Source organism: Haliotis asinina, chromosome 3, assembly GCF_037392515.1.
Source record: "Haliotis asinina isolate JCU_RB_2024 chromosome 3, JCU_Hal_asi_v2, whole genome shotgun sequence".
Taxonomy (NCBI): domain Eukaryota; kingdom Metazoa; phylum Mollusca; class Gastropoda; order Lepetellida; family Haliotidae; genus Haliotis; species Haliotis asinina.
In genome coordinates this window covers 80253384-80278395 of record NC_090282.1, presented here as the reverse complement: position 1 = coordinate 80278395, position 25012 = coordinate 80253384, and the positions used below count along the sequence as shown (strand labels likewise).

The following is a 25012-nucleotide window of genomic DNA, read 5'->3' as shown; positions in this document are numbered from 1 at the left end:
AGACCTATTGTAATTACTGATGTTTTTATTATTATTATTATTTATTTTTCCGCCGTATTTTGTTCCAGCGCTACAAAGAGCACCAGTGGACAGAATCGCTTGAAAAAAATCAGGCAGATGCGCACCGAGGTGTAGATATTCCCCATTAAAATCTCTAGGCTGTGGGCCCAATAGCAAAGGGCAGATAAATCAAAATTAATTCGAAATTTTCAATTTGAAATGCAAATATCGCGAAAACTACTGCTGCAATGACTACCAAACTTCTTGAGCAGATGCGCAATCAAAATGGCTACAATTTCGCCTGGACGGGTCGAGTCGCTAAAATGCACCGTTTGGCCGCTATTTGCGATTGAAGTTTTTGCTGCTGTTTTTCAGCCCAATTCTGACTACTTTGCTCCCAAAATCTGCTGCACTACAACTACAACAGCTACCGCTTTCAAACTTGCCATACTTTGTCTCTAGGCACCTTCCTACGCAACGACATCGTCAAATGCGACAATGTGGATTCGATGGCCGCCATATTGGATGCTACTTCGGCTCAAAAGTTGACTACAAAAACGTAAACAGGCTTCTCTCTGAATTTTTTTGCAAGTCATACGTAGCAGATACAACACTTGAAATACATGTTCTGAAGTTGCTTTTGGCTGGTGAACAATTTTTGTTCTTAGTCATATATCAAAAGTCACGTGATGCGGCCGCCATATTGGATTGAAGCTGTTGAAAGGAAATTTGCAGATTTTGTGAAGTACGCATTTTCCGCAATCCATAACTCTGAAAATATTTACTGCAGAACATTGTGATTTTGCAGATATAGAACAGGTACCTGATATATGTACCAAGTGGAAGTATATTGCGATATCTTGCTTAGTTACGCATATGGAGATGTTTACTTTTGTTGTTTATTTTCCACTCAGATGTATTTTCAAAAAATCGCAGCACCATGACTATTACGGCTACGCAGCTAAAATCTTGCAGTGTCCTGTAACTTGATGTGTTGAACATTTTTTGTTCTTTGATGCATGTCAAAATGTGAATTGTTTGGCCGCCATATTGGATTTCCTCAGATTCTTATGACACTACATTTGAAACGCTGTAGCTACTACAGTCCTACACAGAATGACGTGAAAATCGGCATAGTGCATCAGCATGCAATGCTTAACATTTCGTGTTCTTACATGTATATCAAAAGTTGCATCGTTTGGCGGCTATGTGGCTTTGAAAATTGGAGAAATCTAATATGCGTCTAAAACGGCATAAAACAGCATATAACTCCCTTACTATTGATCCAATCGCTTCCATATTTTGCATGTGGCTTGGTCATGTGAAGGCGAACATTTTTGGGCGGGGGTCAAAATTCGATATCTCTGACCGTTTGGCCGCCATCTTGGATTGAAGTTTTTCGTATATCGGGGTATCCATAGCAACAAAAGTTGAAATCCAAATGACTTGATTTTTACAGCAATGTTACGCACAGTCAAGGGAATGCGGTGTGCAAAATCTCAACTCTGTACGTTGAATAGTTTCCGAGATAATGGATATACAGTATTTTGACGGACAGACGTACGAACAGACAACGGACAGGTTTGTCAGCAAATCTAACCAGCGCATATGATACAGCGGGCCCGGGCAAAGCAGAAACACTAATTCTTTTCAGTCTAAATGCCATAACAATGTCGTCTTAGCTCGCGAAAAAAAGGTCTTTTTCTTGTGTCTAACCAGTTAAATGACCTTGACACGTGACCTTGGTGACCTTGACCAAAAAAAAGGTTTGTTTGGCATACTATCAAATGCAAGTGTCAAAACCCCGAAAAACTCAAAAATAACGATTTTCTTATTAGGGCTTCTTGCCATAAGGCAAAAGACCTATTGTAATTACTGATGTTTTTATTATTATTATTATTTATTTTTCCGCCGTATTTTGTTCCAGCGCTACAAAGAGCACCAGTGGACAGAATCGCTTGAAAAAAATCAGGCAGATGCGCACCGAGGTGTAGATATTCCCCATTAAAATCTCTAGGCTGTGGGCCCAATAGCAAAGGGCAGATAAATCAAAATTAATTCGAAATTTTCAATTTGAAATGCAAATATCGCGAAAACTACTGCTGCAATGACTACCAAACTTCTTGAGCAGATGCGCAATCAAAATGGCTACAATTTCGCCTGGACGGGTCGAGTCGCTAAAATGCACCGTTTGGCCGCTATTTGCGATTGAAGTTTTTGCTGCTGTTTTTCAGCCCAATTCTGACTACTTTGCTCCCAAAATCTGCTGCACTACAACTACAACAGCTACCGCTTTCAAACTTGCCATACTTTGTCTCTAGGCACCTTCCTACGCAACGACATCGTCAAATGCGACAATGTGGATTCGATGGCCGCCATATTGGATGCTACTTCGGCTCAAAAGTTGACTACAAAAACGTAAACAGGCTTCTCTCTGAATTTTTTTGCAAGTCATACGTAGCAGATACAACACTTGAAATACATGTTCTGAAGTTGCTTTTGGCTGGTGAACAATTTTTGTTCTTAGTCATATATCAAAAGTCACGTGATGCGGCCGCCATATTGGATTGAAGCTGTTGAAAGGAAATTTGCAGATTTTGTGAAGTACGCATTTTCCGCAATCCATAACTCTGAAAATATTTACTGCAGAACATTGTGATTTTGCAGATATAGAACAGGTACCTGATATATGTACCAAGTGGAAGTATATTGCGATATCTTGCTTAGTTACGCATATGGAGATGTTTACTTTTGTTGTTTATTTTCCACTCAGATGTATTTTCAAAAAATCGCAGCACCATGACTATTACGGCTACGCAGCTAAAATCTTGCAGTGTCCTGTAACTTGATGTGTTGAACATTTTTTGTTCTTTGATGCATGTCAAAATGTGAATTGTTTGGCCGCCATATTGGATTTCCTCAGATTCTTATGACACTACATTTGAAACGCTGTAGCTACTACAGTCCTACACAGAATGACGTGAAAATCGGCATAGTGCATCAGCATGCAATGCTTAACATTTCGTGTTCTTACATGTATATCAAAAGTTGCATCGTTTGGCGGCTATGTGGCTTTGAAAATTGGAGAAATCTAATATGCGTCTAAAACGGCATAAAACAGCATATAACTCCCTTACTATTGATCCAATCGCTTCCATATTTTGCATGTGGCTTGGTCATGTGAAGGCGAACATTTTTGGGCGGGGGTCAAAATTCGATATCTCTGACCGTTTGGCCGCCATCTTGGATTGAAGTTTTTCGTATATCGGGGTATCCATAGCAACAAAAGTTGAAATCCAAATGACTTGATTTTTACAGCAATGTTACGCACAGTCAAGGGAATGCGGTGTGCAAAATCTCAACTCTGTACGTTGAATAGTTTCCGAGATAATGGATATACAGTATTTTGACGGACAGACGTACGAACAGACAACGGACAGGTTTGTCAGCAAATCTAACCAGCGCATATGATACAGCGGGCCCGGGCAAAGCAGAAACACTAATTCTTTTCAGTCTAAATGCCATAACAATGTCGTCTTAGCTCGCGAAAAAAAGGTCTTTTTCTTGTGTCTAACCAGTTAAATGACCTTGACACGTGACCTTGGTGACCTTGACCAAAAAAAAGGTTTGTTTGGCATACTATCAAATGCAAGTGTCAAAACCCCGAAAAACTCAAAAATAACGATTTTCTTATTAGGGCTTCTTGCCATAAGGCAAAAGACCTATTGTAATTACTGATGTTTTTATTATTATTATTATTTATTTTTCCGCCGTATTTTGTTCCAGCGCTACAAAGAGCACCAGTGGACAGAATCGCTTGAAAAAAATCAGGCAGATGCGCACCGAGGTGTAGATATTCCCCATTAAAATCTCTAGGCTGTGGGCCCAATAGCAAAGGGCAGATAAATCAAAATTAATTCGAAATTTTCAATTTGAAATGCAAATATCGCGAAAACTACTGCTGCAATGACTACCAAACTTCTTGAGCAGATGCGCAATCAAAATGGCTACAATTTCGCCTGGACGGGTCGAGTCGCTAAAATGCACCGTTTGGCCGCTATTTGCGATTGAAGTTTTTGCTGCTGTTTTTCAGCCCAATTCTGACTACTTTGCTCCCAAAATCTGCTGCACTACAACTACAACAGCTACCGCTTTCAAACTTGCCATACTTTGTCTCTAGGCACCTTCCTACGCAACGACATCGTCAAATGCGACAATGTGGATTCGATGGCCGCCATATTGGATGCTACTTCGGCTCAAAAGTTGACTACAAAAACGTAAACAGGCTTCTCTCTGAATTTTTTTGCAAGTCATACGTAGCAGATACAACACTTGAAATACATGTTCTGAAGTTGCTTTTGGCTGGTGAACAATTTTTGTTCTTAGTCATATATCAAAAGTCACGTGATGCGGCCGCCATATTGGATTGAAGCTGTTGAAAGGAAATTTGCAGATTTTGTGAAGTACGCATTTTCCGCAATCCATAACTCTGAAAATATTTACTGCAGAACATTGTGATTTTGCAGATATAGAACAGGTACCTGATATATGTACCAAGTGGAAGTATATTGCGATATCTTGCTTAGTTACGCATATGGAGATGTTTACTTTTGTTGTTTATTTTCCACTCAGATGTATTTTCAAAAAATCGCAGCACCATGACTATTACGGCTACGCAGCTAAAATCTTGCAGTGTCCTGTAACTTGATGTGTTGAACATTTTTTGTTCTTTGATGCATGTCAAAATGTGAATTGTTTGGCCGCCATATTGGATTTCCTCAGATTCTTATGACACTACATTTGAAACGCTGTAGCTACTACAGTCCTACACAGAATGACGTGAAAATCGGCATAGTGCATCAGCATGCAATGCTTAACATTTCGTGTTCTTACATGTATATCAAAAGTTGCATCGTTTGGCGGCTATGTGGCTTTGAAAATTGGAGAAATCTAATATGCGTCTAAAACGGCATAAAACAGCATATAACTCCCTTACTATTGATCCAATCGCTTCCATATTTTGCATGTGGCTTGGTCATGTGAAGGCGAACATTTTTGGGCGGGGGTCAAAATTCGATATCTCTGACCGTTTGGCCGCCATCTTGGATTGAAGTTTTTCGTATATCGGGGTATCCATAGCAACAAAAGTTGAAATCCAAATGACTTGATTTTTACAGCAATGTTACGCACAGTCAAGGGAATGCGGTGTGCAAAATCTCAACTCTGTACGTTGAATAGTTTCCGAGATAATGGATATACAGTATTTTGACGGACAGACGTACGAACAGACAACGGACAGGTTTGTCAGCAAATCTAACCAGCGCATATGATACAGCGGGCCCGGGCAAAGCAGAAACACTAATTCTTTTCAGTCTAAATGCCATAACAATGTCGTCTTAGCTCGCGAAAAAAAGGTCTTTTTCTTGTGTCTAACCAGTTAAATGACCTTGACACGTGACCTTGGTGACCTTGACCAAAAAAAAGGTTTGTTTGGCATACTATCAAATGCAAGTGTCAAAACCCCGAAAAACTCAAAAATAACGATTTTCTTATTAGGGCTTCTTGCCATAAGGCAAAAGACCTATTGTAATTACTGATGTTTTTATTATTATTATTATTTATTTTTCCGCCGTATTTTGTTCCAGCGCTACAAAGAGCACCAGTGGACAGAATCGCTTGAAAAAAATCAGGCAGATGCGCACCGAGGTGTAGATATTCCCCATTAAAATCTCTAGGCTGTGGGCCCAATAGCAAAGGGCAGATAAATCAAAATTAATTCGAAATTTTCAATTTGAAATGCAAATATCGCGAAAACTACTGCTGCAATGACTACCAAACTTCTTGAGCAGATGCGCAATCAAAATGGCTACAATTTCGCCTGGACGGGTCGAGTCGCTAAAATGCACCGTTTGGCCGCTATTTGCGATTGAAGTTTTTGCTGCTGTTTTTCAGCCCAATTCTGACTACTTTGCTCCCAAAATCTGCTGCACTACAACTACAACAGCTACCGCTTTCAAACTTGCCATACTTTGTCTCTAGGCACCTTCCTACGCAACGACATCGTCAAATGCGACAATGTGGATTCGATGGCCGCCATATTGGATGCTACTTCGGCTCAAAAGTTGACTACAAAAACGTAAACAGGCTTCTCTCTGAATTTTTTTGCAAGTCATACGTAGCAGATACAACACTTGAAATACATGTTCTGAAGTTGCTTTTGGCTGGTGAACAATTTTTGTTCTTAGTCATATATCAAAAGTCACGTGATGCGGCCGCCATATTGGATTGAAGCTGTTGAAAGGAAATTTGCAGATTTTGTGAAGTACGCATTTTCCGCAATCCATAACTCTGAAAATATTTACTGCAGAACATTGTGATTTTGCAGATATAGAACAGGTACCTGATATATGTACCAAGTGGAAGTATATTGCGATATCTTGCTTAGTTACGCATATGGAGATGTTTACTTTTGTTGTTTATTTTCCACTCAGATGTATTTTCAAAAAATCGCAGCACCATGACTATTACGGCTACGCAGCTAAAATCTTGCAGTGTCCTGTAACTTGATGTGTTGAACATTTTTTGTTCTTTGATGCATGTCAAAATGTGAATTGTTTGGCCGCCATATTGGATTTCCTCAGATTCTTATGACACTACATTTGAAACGCTGTAGCTACTACAGTCCTACACAGAATGACGTGAAAATCGGCATAGTGCATCAGCATGCAATGCTTAACATTTCGTGTTCTTACATGTATATCAAAAGTTGCATCGTTTGGCGGCTATGTGGCTTTGAAAATTGGAGAAATCTAATATGCGTCTAAAACGGCATAAAACAGCATATAACTCCCTTACTATTGATCCAATCGCTTCCATATTTTGCATGTGGCTTGGTCATGTGAAGGCGAACATTTTTGGGCGGGGGTCAAAATTCGATATCTCTGACCGTTTGGCCGCCATCTTGGATTGAAGTTTTTCGTATATCGGGGTATCCATAGCAACAAAAGTTGAAATCCAAATGACTTGATTTTTACAGCAATGTTACGCACAGTCAAGGGAATGCGGTGTGCAAAATCTCAACTCTGTACGTTGAATAGTTTCCGAGATAATGGATATACAGTATTTTGACGGACAGACGTACGAACAGACAACGGACAGGTTTGTCAGCAAATCTAACCAGCGCATATGATACAGCGGGCCCGGGCAAAGCAGAAACACTAATTCTTTTCAGTCTAAATGCCATAACAATGTCGTCTTAGCTCGCGAAAAAAAGGTCTTTTTCTTGTGTCTAACCAGTTAAATGACCTTGACACGTGACCTTGGTGACCTTGACCAAAAAAAAGGTTTGTTTGGCATACTATCAAATGCAAGTGTCAAAACCCCGAAAAACTCAAAAATAACGATTTTCTTATTAGGGCTTCTTGCCATAAGGCAAAAGACCTATTGTAATTACTGATGTTTTTATTAGGGCTTCTTGCCATAAGGCAAAAGACCTATTGTTATTACTGATGTTTTTATTATTTATTTTTCCGCCGTATTTTGTTCCAGCGCTACAAAGAGCACCAGTGGACAGAATCGCTTGAAAAAAATCAGGCAGATGCGCACCGAGGTGTAGATATTCCCCATTAAAATCTCTAGGCTGTGGGCCCAATAGCAAAGGGCAGATAAATCAAAATTAATTCAAAATTTACAATTTGAAATGCAATAATCTCCAAAACTACTGCTGCAATGACTACCAAACTTCTTGAGCAGATGCGCAATCAAAATGTCTACAATTTCATCTGTTGCGCCGAGTCGCTAAAATGCACCGTTTGGCCGCTATTTGCGATTGAAGTTTTTGCTGCTGTTTTTCAGCCCAATTCTGACTACTTTGCTCCCAAAATCTGCTGCACTACAACTACAACAGCTACCGCTTTCAAACTTGCCATACTTTGTCTCTAGGCACCTCCCTACGCAACGACATCGTCAAATGTGACTATGTGGATTTGATGGCCGTCACATTAGATGCTACTTTAGGGCAAAAGTTGTCTTCAAAAACGTAAACAGACTTCTCTGTGAATTTTTTTGCAAGGCAAACTTAGCAGCTACAACACTTGAAATACTTGTTCTGAGGTTGCTTTTGGCTGGTGAACAATTTTTGTTCTTAGTCATATATCAAAAGTCACGTGATGCGGCGGCCATATTGGATTGAAGCTGTTGAAAGGAAATTTGCAGATTTTGTGAAGTACGCATTTTCCGCAATCCATAACTCTAAAAGTATTAACTGCAGAACATTGTAATTTTGCAGATATAGAATAGGTACCATATAGATGTACCAAGTGGAAGTATTTTGCGATATCTTGCTTAGTTACGCATATTCAGATGTTTACTTTCGTTGTTTATTTTCAACTAACATGTATTTTCTAAAAAATCGCAGCACCACTACTATTACAGCTACGCAGCTAAAATCTTGCAGCGTCCTGTAACTTGATATGTTGAGCATATTTTGTTCTTTGATGAATGTCAAAATGTGAATTGTTTGACCGCCATATTGGATTTCGGCAGATTCTAGCCACACTACATTTGAAACGCTGTAGTTGCTACAGTTCTGCACAGAACGACGTGGAAATCGACATGGTGCATTAGCATGAAATGGTTAACATTTCGTCTTCTTACATGTATGTCAAAAGTTGCATCGTTTGGCGGCCACATGGCTTTGAAAATGGGAGAAATCTAATATGCGTCTAAAACGGCATAAAACAGCATATAACTCCCTTACTATTAATCCAATCGCTTCCATATTTTGCATGTGGCTTGGTCATGTGAAGGCGAACATTTTTGGGCGGGGGTCAAAATTCGATATCTCTAACCGTTTGGCCGCCATCTTGGATTGAAGTTTTTCGTTTATCGGGGTTGCCATAGCAACAAAAGTTGAAATCCCAATGACTTGATTTTTACAACATTATTACGCACAGTCAAGGGAATGCTGTGTGCAAAATCTCAACTCTGCACGTCTAATAGTTTCCGAGATAATGGATATAGAGTATTTTGGCGGACAGACATGCGGACAGACAACGGACAAGTTTGTCAGCAAATCTAACCAGCGCATATGCTACAGCGGGTCCGGGCAAAGCAGAAACACTAATTCTTTTTAACCTAGATGCAATAACTATGTCGTCTTAGCTCGCGAAAAAAAGTGTGTTTTCTTGTGTCTAACCAGTTAAATGACCTTGACACGTGACCTTGGTGACCTTGACTAAAAAAAAATGTTTTTTGCCATGCTATCAAATGCAAGCGTCAAAACCCCGAAAAACTCAAAAATAACGATTTTTCTTATTAGGGCTTCTTGCCATAAGGCAAAAGACCTATTGTTATTACTGATGTTTTTATTATTTATTTTTCCGCCGTATTTTGTTCCAGCGCTACAAAGAGCACCAGTGGACAGAATCGCTTGAAAAAAATCAGGCAGATGCGCACCGAGGTGTAGATATTCCCCATTAAAATCTCTAGGCTGTGGGCCCAATAGCAAAGGGCAGATAAATCAAAATTAATTCAAAATTTACAATTTGAAATGCAATAATCTCCAAAACTACTGCTGCAATGACTACCAAACTTCTTGAGCAGATGCGCAATCAAAATGTCTACAATTTCATCTGTTGCGCCGAGTCGCTAAAATGCACCGTTTGGCCGCTATTTGCGATTGAAGTTTTTGCTGCTGTTTTTCAGCCCAATTCTGACTACTTTGCTCCCAAAATCTGCTGCACTACAACTACAACAGCTACCGCTTTCAAACTTGCCATACTTTGTCTCTAGGCACCTCCCTACGCAACGACATCGTCAAATGTGACTATGTGGATTTGATGGCCGTCACATTAGATGCTACTTTAGGGCAAAAGTTGTCTTCAAAAACGTAAACAGACTTCTCTGTGAATTTTTTTGCAAGGCAAACTTAGCAGCTACAACACTTGAAATACTTGTTCTGAGGTTGCTTTTGGCTGGTGAACAATTTTTGTTCTTAGTCATATATCAAAAGTCACGTGATGCGGCGGCCATATTGGATTGAAGCTGTTGAAAGGAAATTTGCAGATTTTGTGAAGTACGCATTTTCCGCAATCCATAACTCTAAAAGTATTAACTGCAGAACATTGTAATTTTGCAGATATAGAATAGGTACCATATAGATGTACCAAGTGGAAGTATTTTGCGATATCTTGCTTAGTTACGCATATTCAGATGTTTACTTTCGTTGTTTATTTTCAACTAACATGTATTTTCTAAAAAATCGCAGCACCACTACTATTACAGCTACGCAGCTAAAATCTTGCAGCGTCCTGTAACTTGATATGTTGAGCATATTTTGTTCTTTGATGAATGTCAAAATGTGAATTGTTTGACCGCCATATTGGATTTCGGCAGATTCTAGCCACACTACATTTGAAACGCTGTAGTTGCTACAGTTCTGCACAGAACGACGTGGAAATCGACATGGTGCATTAGCATGAAATGGTTAACATTTCGTCTTCTTACATGTATGTCAAAAGTTGCATCGTTTGGCGGCCACATGGCTTTGAAAATGGGAGAAATCTAATATGCGTCTAAAACGGCATAAAACAGCATATAACTCCCTTACTATTAATCCAATCGCTTCCATATTTTGCATGTGGCTTGGTCATGTGAAGGCGAACATTTTTGGGCGGGGGTCAAAATTCGATATCTCTAACCGTTTGGCCGCCATCTTGGATTGAAGTTTTTCGTTTATCGGGGTTGCCATAGCAACAAAAGTTGAAATCCCAATGACTTGATTTTTACAACATTATTACGCACAGTCAAGGGAATGCTGTGTGCAAAATCTCAACTCTGCACGTCTAATAGTTTCCGAGATAATGGATATAGAGTATTTTGGCGGACAGACATGCGGACAGACAACGGACAAGTTTGTCAGCAAATCTAACCAGCGCATATGCTACAGCGGGTCCGGGCAAAGCAGAAACACTAATTCTTTTTAACCTAGATGCAATAACTATGTCGTCTTAGCTCGCGAAAAAAAGTGTGTTTTCTTGTGTCTAACCAGTTAAATGACCTTGACACGTGACCTTGGTGACCTTGACTAAAAAAAAATGTTTTTTGCCATGCTATCAAATGCAAGCGTCAAAACCCCGAAAAACTCAAAAATAACGATTTTTCTTATTAGGGCTTCTTGCCATAAGGCAAAAGACCTATTGTTATTACTGATGTTTTTATTATTTATTTTTCCGCCGTATTTTGTTCCAGCGCTACAAAGAGCACCAGTGGACAGAATCGCTTGAAAAAAATCAGGCAGATGCGCACCGAGGTGTAGATATTCCCCATTAAAATCTCTAGGCTGTGGGCCCAATAGCAAAGGGCAGATAAATCAAAATTAATTCAAAATTTACAATTTGAAATGCAATAATCTCCAAAACTACTGCTGCAATGACTACCAAACTTCTTGAGCAGATGCGCAATCAAAATGTCTACAATTTCATCTGTTGCGCCGAGTCGCTAAAATGCACCGTTTGGCCGCTATTTGCGATTGAAGTTTTTGCTGCTGTTTTTCAGCCCAATTCTGACTACTTTGCTCCCAAAATCTGCTGCACTACAACTACAACAGCTACCGCTTTCAAACTTGCCATACTTTGTCTCTAGGCACCTCCCTACGCAACGACATCGTCAAATGTGACTATGTGGATTTGATGGCCGTCACATTAGATGCTACTTTAGGGCAAAAGTTGTCTTCAAAAACGTAAACAGACTTCTCTGTGAATTTTTTTGCAAGGCAAACTTAGCAGCTACAACACTTGAAATACTTGTTCTGAGGTTGCTTTTGGCTGGTGAACAATTTTTGTTCTTAGTCATATATCAAAAGTCACGTGATGCGGCGGCCATATTGGATTGAAGCTGTTGAAAGGAAATTTGCAGATTTTGTGAAGTACGCATTTTCCGCAATCCATAACTCTAAAAGTATTAACTGCAGAACATTGTAATTTTGCAGATATAGAATAGGTACCATATAGATGTACCAAGTGGAAGTATTTTGCGATATCTTGCTTAGTTACGCATATTCAGATGTTTACTTTCGTTGTTTATTTTCAACTAACATGTATTTTCTAAAAAATCGCAGCACCACTACTATTACAGCTACGCAGCTAAAATCTTGCAGCGTCCTGTAACTTGATATGTTGAGCATATTTTGTTCTTTGATGAATGTCAAAATGTGAATTGTTTGACCGCCATATTGGATTTCGGCAGATTCTAGCCACACTACATTTGAAACGCTGTAGTTGCTACAGTTCTGCACAGAACGACGTGGAAATCGACATGGTGCATTAGCATGAAATGGTTAACATTTCGTCTTCTTACATGTATGTCAAAAGTTGCATCGTTTGGCGGCCACATGGCTTTGAAAATGGGAGAAATCTAATATGCGTCTAAAACGGCATAAAACAGCATATAACTCCCTTACTATTAATCCAATCGCTTCCATATTTTGCATGTGGCTTGGTCATGTGAAGGCGAACATTTTTGGGCGGGGGTCAAAATTCGATATCTCTAACCGTTTGGCCGCCATCTTGGATTGAAGTTTTTCGTTTATCGGGGTTGCCATAGCAACAAAAGTTGAAATCCCAATGACTTGATTTTTACAACATTATTACGCACAGTCAAGGGAATGCTGTGTGCAAAATCTCAACTCTGCACGTCTAATAGTTTCCGAGATAATGGATATAGAGTATTTTGGCGGACAGACATGCGGACAGACAACGGACAAGTTTGTCAGCAAATCTAACCAGCGCATATGCTACAGCGGGTCCGGGCAAAGCAGAAACACTAATTCTTTTTAACCTAGATGCAATAACTATGTCGTCTTAGCTCGCGAAAAAAAGTGTGTTTTCTTGTGTCTAACCAGTTAAATGACCTTGACACGTGACCTTGGTGACCTTGACTAAAAAAAAATGTTTTTTGCCATGCTATCAAATGCAAGCGTCAAAACCCCGAAAAACTCAAAAATAACGATTTTTCTTATTAGGGCTTCTTGCCATAAGGCAAAAGACCTATTGTTATTACTGATGTTTTTATTATTTATTTTTCCGCCGTATTTTGTTCCAGCGCTACAAAGAGCACCAGTGGACAGAATCGCTTGAAAAAAATCAGGCAGATGCGCACCGAGGTGTAGATATTCCCCATTAAAATCTCTAGGCTGTGGGCCCAATAGCAAAGGGCAGATAAATCAAAATTAATTCAAAATTTACAATTTGAAATGCAATAATCTCCAAAACTACTGCTGCAATGACTACCAAACTTCTTGAGCAGATGCGCAATCAAAATGTCTACAATTTCATCTGTTGCGCCGAGTCGCTAAAATGCACCGTTTGGCCGCTATTTGCGATTGAAGTTTTTGCTGCTGTTTTTCAGCCCAATTCTGACTACTTTGCTCCCAAAATCTGCTGCACTACAACTACAACAGCTACCGCTTTCAAACTTGCCATACTTTGTCTCTAGGCACCTCCCACACACAGTCACATCTTTGCTAAAATGCACCGTTTTGACATCGATACACACTGCATTAGCTAAAAAAGAAGAGAAAACATTTGAGACGTACCCCAAATGAAAGGAAAGAGTGCGGAGGAAATTTATTAATATTTCTGCTTAGACCGCTTTAAATATCTATCGAAAGTGCTTGCCTCTATGTACACATCACCGTAAACAATACCAGCCATCAAAATCCCCAAGTTTCGGCTTATTAAGGAAATACGCACTTCTTTTTATCACCGACGGCCCATGAATACGCGCCGGAATGTGCCAAAAGTTGGCGCAGCATTTAACGTTTAACCCTTGGAAAGAGCACGAAAATCTGAAGGAAAGCGGGAAGACGATTACGGCCGCTTTTTCAAACACCTGTCTCACAAGACCGTACACCAGCACTCATTGTTGTTTCTAAGTTCAACTGTTCCGTTCAAAGTTGTATGAGTCCTGTGTATATAAATATGTATCTTTATTTATGTCAAAAGTACTAACAGTTACCGGGTACATTTTATCTCAACTTCAGCTGAAATTCCCTACAGTTATTTGCTGCAACTCCATTTACAGAGACTGTATCTGACAGCAAACTCAAAATGCGAAAAAGTGAAAGGTATTTGTGTGTTTTGTAGTGCATACGTAAAATTCAAAACAAGCAAAGGCTGATGTGTATCAGTCAATATCCCTTCTGTTTAGGCGTGGGGCCTCCGATGCGTCTCCATGTCTAAAACAGTAGAAATATTTACCGATGCAGCGAGGAAACCATGAATATAACTTATAATTACTTATACTCTATTTCCGGTCGAGCTTCCGTATTCTTTCTATATTATAAATGATTTTACATGCATTTAAATAGATTTCAAGATCAAGACTAATTAAAAATCCATTTACTTGCATCTCTCTCCTTTTCACCCTCATTGTCTCTGCATGAGCATGAAAAGCACGTGAAATTCGTTCCAAGTCGCGAGTAAACAAATCTACAGCGTCTCGCAAAGCAGCGGTGTGATAGGCCGACTTGCTCGTATTATTTCAATGTTTAAACTCATATTTTTTATTAACGAGTTTACAGATGTTAGTAGTTCAGCTAGCACACAAGGTGTGGAAAGGCATACACAGACGTTTAGCGTCTCAATCCTATTTTATGAGGACTATTCAAAAATAGTCCCAAACTCTCCCATATTGTTTTACATATTCACATTGACAAGTCTCCCTGGTCAGTTTTACATAAAGAGCAAATATCATCGTTAGTTCATAAACATTAATTCCTCCTTAGTATAGATGCGGTGTAGAAATTCCAGTGGAATTCTATAGCTTTAATATCTTTTGTCCTGGAGTAATATACTAGGATTTCTCCATTTGGAGAGGTTAGATTAAAGCTTTCCACTCACTTATCACACACCATCAATAGGTTGAGTTATTCAATCATGTGGGTGCTATATCTCTGTAATTCTTCTTGCTCAAGACGTTTTGACAAATATTTTCATTTTTTAAAGAGTGTGTGCACTGTGTAAACCGACTTGGAATGTAGCAGCATTGAATCACATTCAGCTTAAGCTATAGCTTTATGTTTTGGATATTTTGAACAGATCGCTGTGCCGTATGCACTCTTTGATTACTGAATGGACAACCACAAAGTTATTTTTTCTTTTGATGTTTTAATACAGGTAGCATCTGTTTCAAACCCAACATGAATTCAAACATAAAGAATTACGCTTTCCCCATTACTGGCAGTAGTATGTATCAATATTATCTGTAGCCATGACTACTATTGGAAGTACGTCACAGATGCAAATGGATGTATTGCACAACATCCAAGAAGCCCTCATCGCTGCTCGCAGCTATATTTCAACTTTTATCATTCCTAAACATTTTTGAAAAAGCTAATGAACTAATATCCCTGATCCTGCCAAGGCTTCTGCAGTAATTAGCTAATACCTCAATATATGACTGAGGAACCTTTCCAGCAGGCATTCGAACAAGTTTGTAGTTAGGAATCATTTCATAGCCCTGATGATGATTCACTTCTAATTTCACAGGTGACATCCCGATGGACGTTCCGGTGTCCAGGCTGTCCACAGACTCTATCCAGCAATGATTCCCACTTCCAGGAGCGACACAAATGTATCAACTTTTTTGTGAAGGTGTATGGCTATATGCCCCTCCTGTACACGCAGTACAGAGTGGATTCTGTGTTGTTCAAAACCCGACTGCCACACGATAAACAGAAGTGCTTCAAGTATATATGAGGCTGTGGAAGATGTGGTGTATTTCTCTCACTGTGGCTTTACAGGGTGCTGGTTGAGACATTCTGAAGACTGGATTAGCGGAAATATATATTGGGGAATTACAAGCAGAACTTATTGGGCACTGTGAAGGGGAGACAACTATGTAATACACAACAGCATCTGTTGCTGATGCAGACAGTTTGACAGTCTTTCATGAAGGAATATGGCATCCATTACACAAAGCAAACCTAGTGCTATCTATAAACCAGACTTATTCCAGTCATGGTGCTGTGGTCACTTTGTGTGGTTGGACCTCTGTTCTTTACTGTTGACCAAGGAATACACCAATTGTACAGGAAGATCTTCACTCTTACAGAACAAAATTTTTACCAGGTTTCAAGCACAGCGAAGCGCATCATTCATGACTTCAGGGTGTTAGCTCATTTACACATTCATGGGGAATTCAATGCATATTATATTCATCAAGTCAAAAAAAATACTTGAGGTATGTCTGTTTGTATATTTTCATTGAAGAAAATGTTATCAGAAAGATGTAAAACCTGGACACAGGTCTTCTATGTTACTGAGGAATGTTGTTTCTTAGACGCAGCCAAAGAGGTGGTGTACTTCATGACAACATGGGTGTGGGTGCTACTGAACTTGTCATCATTGTGAGAAGTTCACATATACTGACTTCACCAAAGAAAGGCAAGTCCTTCCCTTGTATTTACAGATGTGCTGAACAACTGTCAGTTCTTGATGTAACTTTAAACAGCTGTTCATACTAGATGTGACCTGGAACAGCTCACTGTACTGGGTGTGACTTGCAACAGTTGTCTGTACTAGTTGTAAAAGCTGTGCAGCAGCTGGTAGAGGATTGTCTGTGAAGTTGTAGTGCACTGCAGCCCCTCAGGGTTAACCTGCCTGCTATGCAGTAGAGTTGGATGATGAGTATTGTTCTAAATAAGGCCTTTGTAACGGACGAATCCTGTCAAGGCAGACCAGACAAAGGGAGGTATGCTAGTGTCACATTGTCGTTAGAAAAATATTCCATGAGTGTCAAATACCAATGTTGCCATTGATGTGTTCTCAGATCATTTTGTTCAAGCACCATTGAATGAATAGAAGGTTGCTTGATACTTAATTTGATGATGTGTTTAATACATATAACATCGTCCCAGTCTTTTCGTATCTCAGATATTGAGCCTGTTATCCAGTTTTTAATCATGAATGCTAAATGCAAATCAGTCTTACACTCAAGTCACAATTCTGTATATTTTCCTAGTGAACTTTGTAAATAATCAGTGGTACTTGTCTTACAAAAAATAGGAAAGATGTGCACACTGACAATCTTAAAATGATGTGCACACATGCACTCACGCACACACACACTCACTTGCTCTTTCTCTCTCTCACACACACATTACGCACATTAACAGTTGAAGAGTTTTACAATGCACAATCAGTATTTTAGTGTTATTAGACAGACAATGATCTTACAGTACATTGCAGTAGCATTGTCTTGATAGTGTAATGGCATAGAATAACATCAAGCATGTCATACTCTGTCAACAATGTAGCTGTTAACAAGAAGTGTTATTCAACATCAACATGTCATACACAGTCCACAATGTAACTGTTAACAGGAGGTGTTATTCAACATGACAAATGTCACACACTGTCCAGAATCTAACTGTTACCAAGAAGTGTTATTCAACATCAAACATGTCATACACTATCAACAATGTAACTGTTAACAAGAAGTGTTATTCAACGTCAACATGTCATACACTGTCCACAATGTAACTGTTAACAAGAAGTGTTATTCAACATCAAACATGTCATACACTATCAACAATGTAACTGTCAACAAGAAGTGTTATTCAACATCAACATGTCACACACTGTCCACAATGTAACTGTTAACAAGAAGTGTTATTCAACATCAAACATGTCATACACTGTCAACAATGTAACTGTTAACAAGAAGTGTTATTCAACATCAAACATGTCATACACTATCAACAATGTAACTGTTAACAAGAAGTGTTATTCAACATCAACATGTCACACACTGTCCACAATGTAACTGTTAACAAGAAGTGTTATTCAACATCAAACATGTCATACACTGTCAACAATGTAACTGTTAACAAGAAGTGTTATTCAACATCAAACATGTCATACACTATCAACAATGTAACTGTTACCAAGAAGTGTTATTCAACATCAACATGTCACACACTGTCCACAATGTAACTGTTAACAACAAGTGTTATTCAACATCAAACATGTCATACACTGTCAACAATGTAACTGTTACCAAGAAGTGTTATTCAACATCAACATGTCACACACTGTCCACAATGTAACTGTTAACAACAAGTGTTATTCAACATCAAACATGTCATATACAATCAACAATGTAACTGTTAGCGAGAAGTGTTATTCAACATCAAACATGTCATACACTGTCAACAATGTAACTGTTAACAAGAGGTATATTTCCTAAGGAATGATGGAATGATATTGCTTTATTGTGCTACTGTAGAAGGTGTTATAGGATATAAGAGGTGTACAAGCTGTTTTGTACCTGGAGTCTCATCTCACAGAGTTCCACGATCTTGATATTTAGTTTACTTGTGGTTTTATATCATTTATTCTATAGTGCTGTAATTGTTAAGTGGTCAGTGTGTACAGTTCTGCATGTTTTTATGCAAGCCATCTGACCAGATTAACATATTTTATTCCAAATTGCCAACATTTCCGACTCCTTTGTACTTGAGATTCCATTTATAAAATCTCAGTACATCAACAAACTTTTCATAGATCTCTGCAGATTGAACCTAATTTCGTACATCTTAGTTTATCATATACCTGAGACAGTGGACTTGATTTCATTTTTTGCTATATCAGATCCAAGAACATTGGTCTTTGTATCATACGTCTCACTATATCCAAGTACATTTCATGCATCTCACTATATGCAAGTACATTTCATATCTCTCACTACATCAAAGGACATTTCGTACGTCTCACTATATCCAAGTACATTTTACATGTCTCAGTACAGCAGACTTTCTGTCATATATCAATGGACATCAAATTCTGTTTTGTGTGTATCAGTACTCCAAACTTACTGTCTTATATCTGTCAGTACATTAAGCATATATGTGTACATCCCAGTTCTTCAGGTTTCACACCTCAGAGCATCTTGAACAACAGAACACTGTAAGATTCCAGAACTTGTTACTTGATTACAGGTTACATATGACAAGAGTAGAATTCTTCTACTGACATTACACAGACCATTCATAAAGCAGTGTCTCTGGGTACTCCCCTCTGTATTGTGCAACACCTCTCCAGTACCTGAACCATCCTGATCCTACCTCCTACTTGCCACATCACTTGTATGTTTAATGATCATGCTGTTTTAGAACGTTGACTTTGTCCAGCTTTGACTACCAGATGCACTGTTATTGGCCTGTATGATGCTTCAATGTGAGCTGACTTCTACAGATTTACTCATTACTGACTTTTGAACAGTAGCACAATGCCACCATGGTCAGTTGAACATGACAATTTTGCAATGATTCCAGTTCAAACATGTCATCAAATTTGATGTCTGAAAATGTTTTTAATCGACAAAAGTATGTGTTTGTCTATATGTCCAAGTTTTGTTCAAATTTTGTAGAATTTCTAGTGCGATTGTATTGGCGTAGTTGGAGGCTGATATTCATAGTGACTTCAACAAAATCATAGAGGTTGGAACCACACATGAGGTAAAGGACGCAGGAAAGGTTAAAGTAACGTCACAGTAATGAAAGTCAGTGATGACAGCATATCCAGGGTTAGAACCAATCACTGACAGCATATCCAGGGTTAGAACCAATCACAAGACCCTGGCAGCAAGGGGGCACAACTCTACATAAGCAAGCAATAACAATATATCAGGAATCTAAAGCTGATTTCAATACCTTTTGAAATTTGACCCACTTATTGTGTATTGGCCAAAAATGACTGATGTAACCACGTGACCGTTCCTTCCATTCAATTATGCGAAATCACTTCGCACATGATTAGTGCCATATTATCTTTCTCAGACTCCACCATGATTTGAAGTAATTTGACTACTAGTTTTATGGTCAAACTACTACTTTTGTTCTTTGAAACTACTGTTTGCAACACTTTGAGGTTGGCACCTCTGAATTATCTTCAGCAATCCATGCTTGTAGTAAGAGGCGATAATTGGGATCAGGTGGTCAGGCACGCTCACTTCGTTGACACATGTCATCGGTTCCCAATTGTGTAGACAGATGCTCATGCTGTTGATCACTGGATTGTTTGGTCCAGAATCAGTTGTTTCCAGAACGCTGCCATATAGATAGAATACTGCTTTAGTGCAGCCTAAGACTAAACTTACTCACTCAAATGTTGTTCATGTGATACGTCTTTCAATTTATTAATGACCTAAGTACTTATAGGGCCACTGTTTTGACATATGTATCATTAGTTTCACCTTATTGATATTAGATACACCAGTCCTCTTTCATGCAATACACCAGTCAAGTTCCATGCAATACACCACACTTGGTCAAGGCAGTACACCGTGCTAGTTACATACAATACACCAGTCTAGTTCAGCAATCGTTGTGACTGTTGTCATTTAGTGACTCAGGGTCTAGATGTTAACAACTGTCTTTCATTTCAGTTCATATATACTTGGGCTATGGTATCATAAAGGTAAAGGAAATGATGAGTACTAAGGATGTATGGTGTCTGTAGACTGTGGATCATGAATTCAATCACTGGATTGTCTTCTCCAGATTTTATTATTTCCTTCATTTAGCTAGATATTGCTTATTACAACAAACAAACCAAAATCATGCTCTCAAGATGTGAATTTGTCATGTTGTCATCAGTCACTGTTCAATGACCTTTTGTTATACCTCCAGCCGCTACAGAACTCCTAATGGTATGGCTGAGAGATTAAAGATGCAGCAGTGGATTTTAACATGCTTTCAAGGAGGGACTTATCAACAATGATATGTTAATATGTATATTTATAACAATATAGTTTTTTTTTTAAAAAAAAAATATCAAAAACACATAGTGTCAGGCATTGTGATAAAGTTACTGGGTTTTAATTAATGTCCTCATTACGTGGCAGATTATATTTAATCAACTGTAAATATGTAGAGCCTCCTGATGATTTTGTCTCTACTTCTGAACAGTAAATGGAGCAGCAGTTTGACTCCACTGAGAGAGAATCCAGCCAATGCTCAGCCCAGTGAGGCTACGTCACACAACATGGGCAACACTGGTGCTGTTGTCCTATGCCAGTCCGCACTCCACACTGCCTTAGTGTTGGGTAATGGAAGGGTTTGCACAGTATTCAGGTTCATACACAGGTGTATTTGTACGCTGTGAGTTATCAGTGGGCTCATTCAGTTTGTTTAAGTCACTGCCATGTGGAATAGGGGCTGTATGTATTCGCAGGTGATGAAGGAACATGGAGCATAAGGACTGTCAAGTCCTGAGGAGGTGAACCGTGGGTTTGACTCTGTATGTTTTGTATGTTTTACAATAAAAATGAAAGGTCAGGTACAAACATTTTATGGTAAGCTATGGTTAACAAAGATTGACTTGAGTAGTGACTATTCACTCAAGGTTTAACTCTTTACTCCACGTCTTCTGATTACTTCTGGTAACAGTTTGTATTGTGTTGAGAATCATATAAGGTACTTTTTACTGCCTGCAGCAGTCTGCAGTATATTGAGGCTGTATGGACTATATACCATGTATCTCATTGATTTTGTATGTTCACTGTCAGTATATTACCGTCATGGAAATGTATCTGTTAGTAGCCATGATGTCTGTTGTACTACCAGTGAGATGTTATATGAAATACATGGTGACAGTGTTGTTTACAAGTTGTATATTTCATAAATAAACATGCTGATCTCATTATGTCTAGTGTTGTGTAGTTCTGTGTTTGTTGGTGCACTTGTCTGTATGTTTGTTCTAGTTACAGCGTTTGTTTCCCCATAACGTAATGTATGTATTTGATGGCGCCAACAAATCCAAGACAGGTTCTGTGATGAAAGCAGTTGAAGTCAACAATGATAGTGATGTATAGATAGTGGCAGGGTGAGAGTCAGTCTGCATGTACCAGTCCTGACATAGCCCTCTTCATGTTACCTGTGCAGTGATCACGAATGGCATTTCAAAGAAACTGGACGTTGGGTCCTGAAAGTTTTAGTTGTCTTTCTGAACCACTGAAAATTCATAGCATGAAATTAAACACAACACACATTTTAGATTTGATATTTCTCATAATTGGCTCAGAAATTATTAGAAAACATAAGATTTATAAACTGCTAACAATTGTGACATGTCCCATATAACAACTTAAGTCAAAGGCATTGCGAAACATAAAGAAAGACACAGAGGCTGGTCATTGAAGACGTCTATCAGACCGTTGATAAATCTGCCAGAACCCTGCCTGTGATGCCATGTCAAAGTGTCACATGAATAAACATCTACATATTGTACTGATTCTTAGCTCATCAGCCCGTTTTATTCCCTTATTACTAGACGGCCATCAGAAGATACTTGGCTACCTCTGCCTTGACCTGAGTTAATGACAATAAAATGTAAGAATATCTTGCTGAGACTTGAACAAGTATGCCTGACCCAGACCTGATAAACTAGATTTGATTACTATGCCTTTTTCAGACTTGATTAACTAGATTTGATTAGTATGCCTGACCCAGACCTGATTGACTAGATTTGATTGGAATGCCAGACTTGATTAGCTAGATTTTATTAGTATGCCTGACCCATACCATCCTCGATATCTCCAGGGTATACGTTCCGAAAAGTCTCCACTATACCCTGGACGCATCTCCGGGTCGGCCCGATAATTTTATTACCTCCCTTTGCTGACTCCGCTTTCTCACAGTAGCCAATCAGAGTGGTCGCCGTTATAACCGAACTTGCCATTGTCAACAAAGGTAGCAGTTGCAACTGCGAAGGTTTGCTCGCCGTACGAATCACAATTTCGGGAAATCATACATGCAACTTTATAGGTCCGAAACCTTTTTTAAAACATATGCAAGAAATCCATCTAATACTTTCAGAGAACCTATGTGCCAAGTTTAATTGGTTAGAGAATATAAAAAGCGAAAGTGAGTTGTGATTGGTTCGCTCAACTTCCCAGCGCAGACACCTGATTGGATAAAAAGCCAGCCAAGGGAGGTAATAAATTTATCGGGCTGAGCCGTAGATGCATCCAGGGTATAGAGGAGACTTTTCGGAACGTAGACCCTGGAGATATCGAGGATGGACCCATACTTGATAAGCTAGATGTGTTCATTATGTCAGACCCAGGCCGAATTAGTAAGAATTGATTAGTATACTTGATCCAGACTTGATTAGCTAAGATTTGATTAGTATGCCTGACCCAGGCTTGATTAACCAGATTTGATTAGTACGCCTGACCAGACTTGAATGGCTAAACATGATTAGTATGCCTGACCTAGACTTGATGAGCTAGATGTGGTCATTATGCCTGACCCAGACCCTATTAATAAGAAGCAATTAGTATGCCTAACCCAGACATGAATGGCTAGATTTGATTATTGTGTCTGGCCCACACTTGATTACCGGTAGCTAGATTTCATTAGTATGCCTGGCCCAGACTTGATTAGCTTGATTCGATAAGTATGCCTGACCCAGACTTGATTAGGTAGATTTGATTAGTATGACTGACCCAGATATGAATGACTAGACTTGATTAGTATGCCTGACTCATACTTGATTAACTAGATCTGATTAGTATGCCTGACCCACACTTGATTAGCTAGATTTCATTAGTATGCCTGACCCAGACTTGATTAGCTAGCTTTGATTAGTATGCCTGACCCAGATATGAATGACTAGACTTGATTAGTATACCTGACTCATACTTGATTAACTAGATCTGATTAGTATGCCTGACCCACACTTGATTAGCTAGATTTCATTAGTATGCCTGACCCAGACTTGATTAGCTAGATTTCATTAGTATGCCTGACCCAGATATGAATGACTAGACTTGATTAGTATACCTGACTCATACTTGATTAACTAGATCTGATTAGTATGCCTGAACCACACTTGATTAGCTAGATTTCATTAGTATGCCTGACCCAGACTTGATTAGCTAGATTTCATTAGTATGCCTGACCCAGATATGAATGACTAGACTTGATTAGTATACCTGACTCATACTTGATTAACTAGATCTGATTAGTATGCCTGACCCACACTTGATTAGCTAGATTTCATTAGTATGCCTGACCCAGACTTGATTAGGTAGATTTGATTAGTATGCCTGACCAAGATATGAATGACTAGACTTGATTAGTATACCTGACTCATACTTGATTAACTAGATCTGATTAGTATGTCTGACCCACACTTGATTAGCTAGATTTCATTAGTATGCCTGACCCAGACTTGATTAGCTAGCTTTGATTAGTATGCCTGACCCAGATATGAATGACTAGACTTGATTAGTATACCTGACTCATACTTGATTAACTAGATCTGATTAGTATGCCTGACCCACACCTGATTAGCTAGATTTCATTAGTATGCCTGACCCAGACTTGATTAGCTAGCTTTGATTAGTATGACTGACCCAGACATGATGAGCTAGATGTGATTAGGAGGCTTTGTTGACTTAATGAACCAGAGTTGATTAGTATCCCTGGCCCAGACTTGATTAGCTAGATTTGATTATTGTGCCTGACCCACACTTGATTTGCTAGATTTGATTAGTATGCCTGACCCAGACTAAATCAATATGAACTGATTAGTATACTTCATCCAGACTTGATTAGCTAGAGGTGATGAGTAGGCTTTGTCCAGACTTGATTAACCAGAGCTGATTAGATTACTTGACCCAGACTTGATTAACTAGATTTGATCAGTATATCTGACCCAGACTTGATGATCTAAATCTGATTACTATGCATGACTTGATTAACTAGACTTTTATTAGGAGGCTTGACCCAGACTTGATTGGCATACGGCAGGATGGGGCTGCACTAGTTTCTGTAGGGTCACACTGCAACCTACGTATTTCAGCAAGGTGGTTGAATGGGTGGTTGTGATGTGTGAAGTGCATTGCTGGATCCTGAAAACAGTAGTCTGACAGATGCGATAAGGGGTATTCATGTAAGAACAAATGTTAGCAGGTGGTTGGTTGGTTGGTTATGATGTGTGAA

At 39.0% G+C, this 25012-nt stretch overlaps 1 protein-coding gene across 1 annotated transcript in view; it reads left to right on the top strand.

Annotated features, from left to right (window-relative positions):
* The window catches only part of LOC137278551 (exostosin-like 3), a 59421-nt gene extending 43187 nt beyond the window's left edge, over positions 1 to 16234 (top strand). The window contains exon 8 of the mRNA XM_067810985.1: positions 15549 to 16234. Coding sequence (XP_067667086.1) covers positions 15549 to 15758 — 210 coding nt within the window. The 3' untranslated portion in view covers positions 15759 to 16234. The remainder of the gene's footprint in view (positions 1 to 15548) is intronic.
* Positions 16235 to 25012: the final 8778 nt, after the last annotated feature.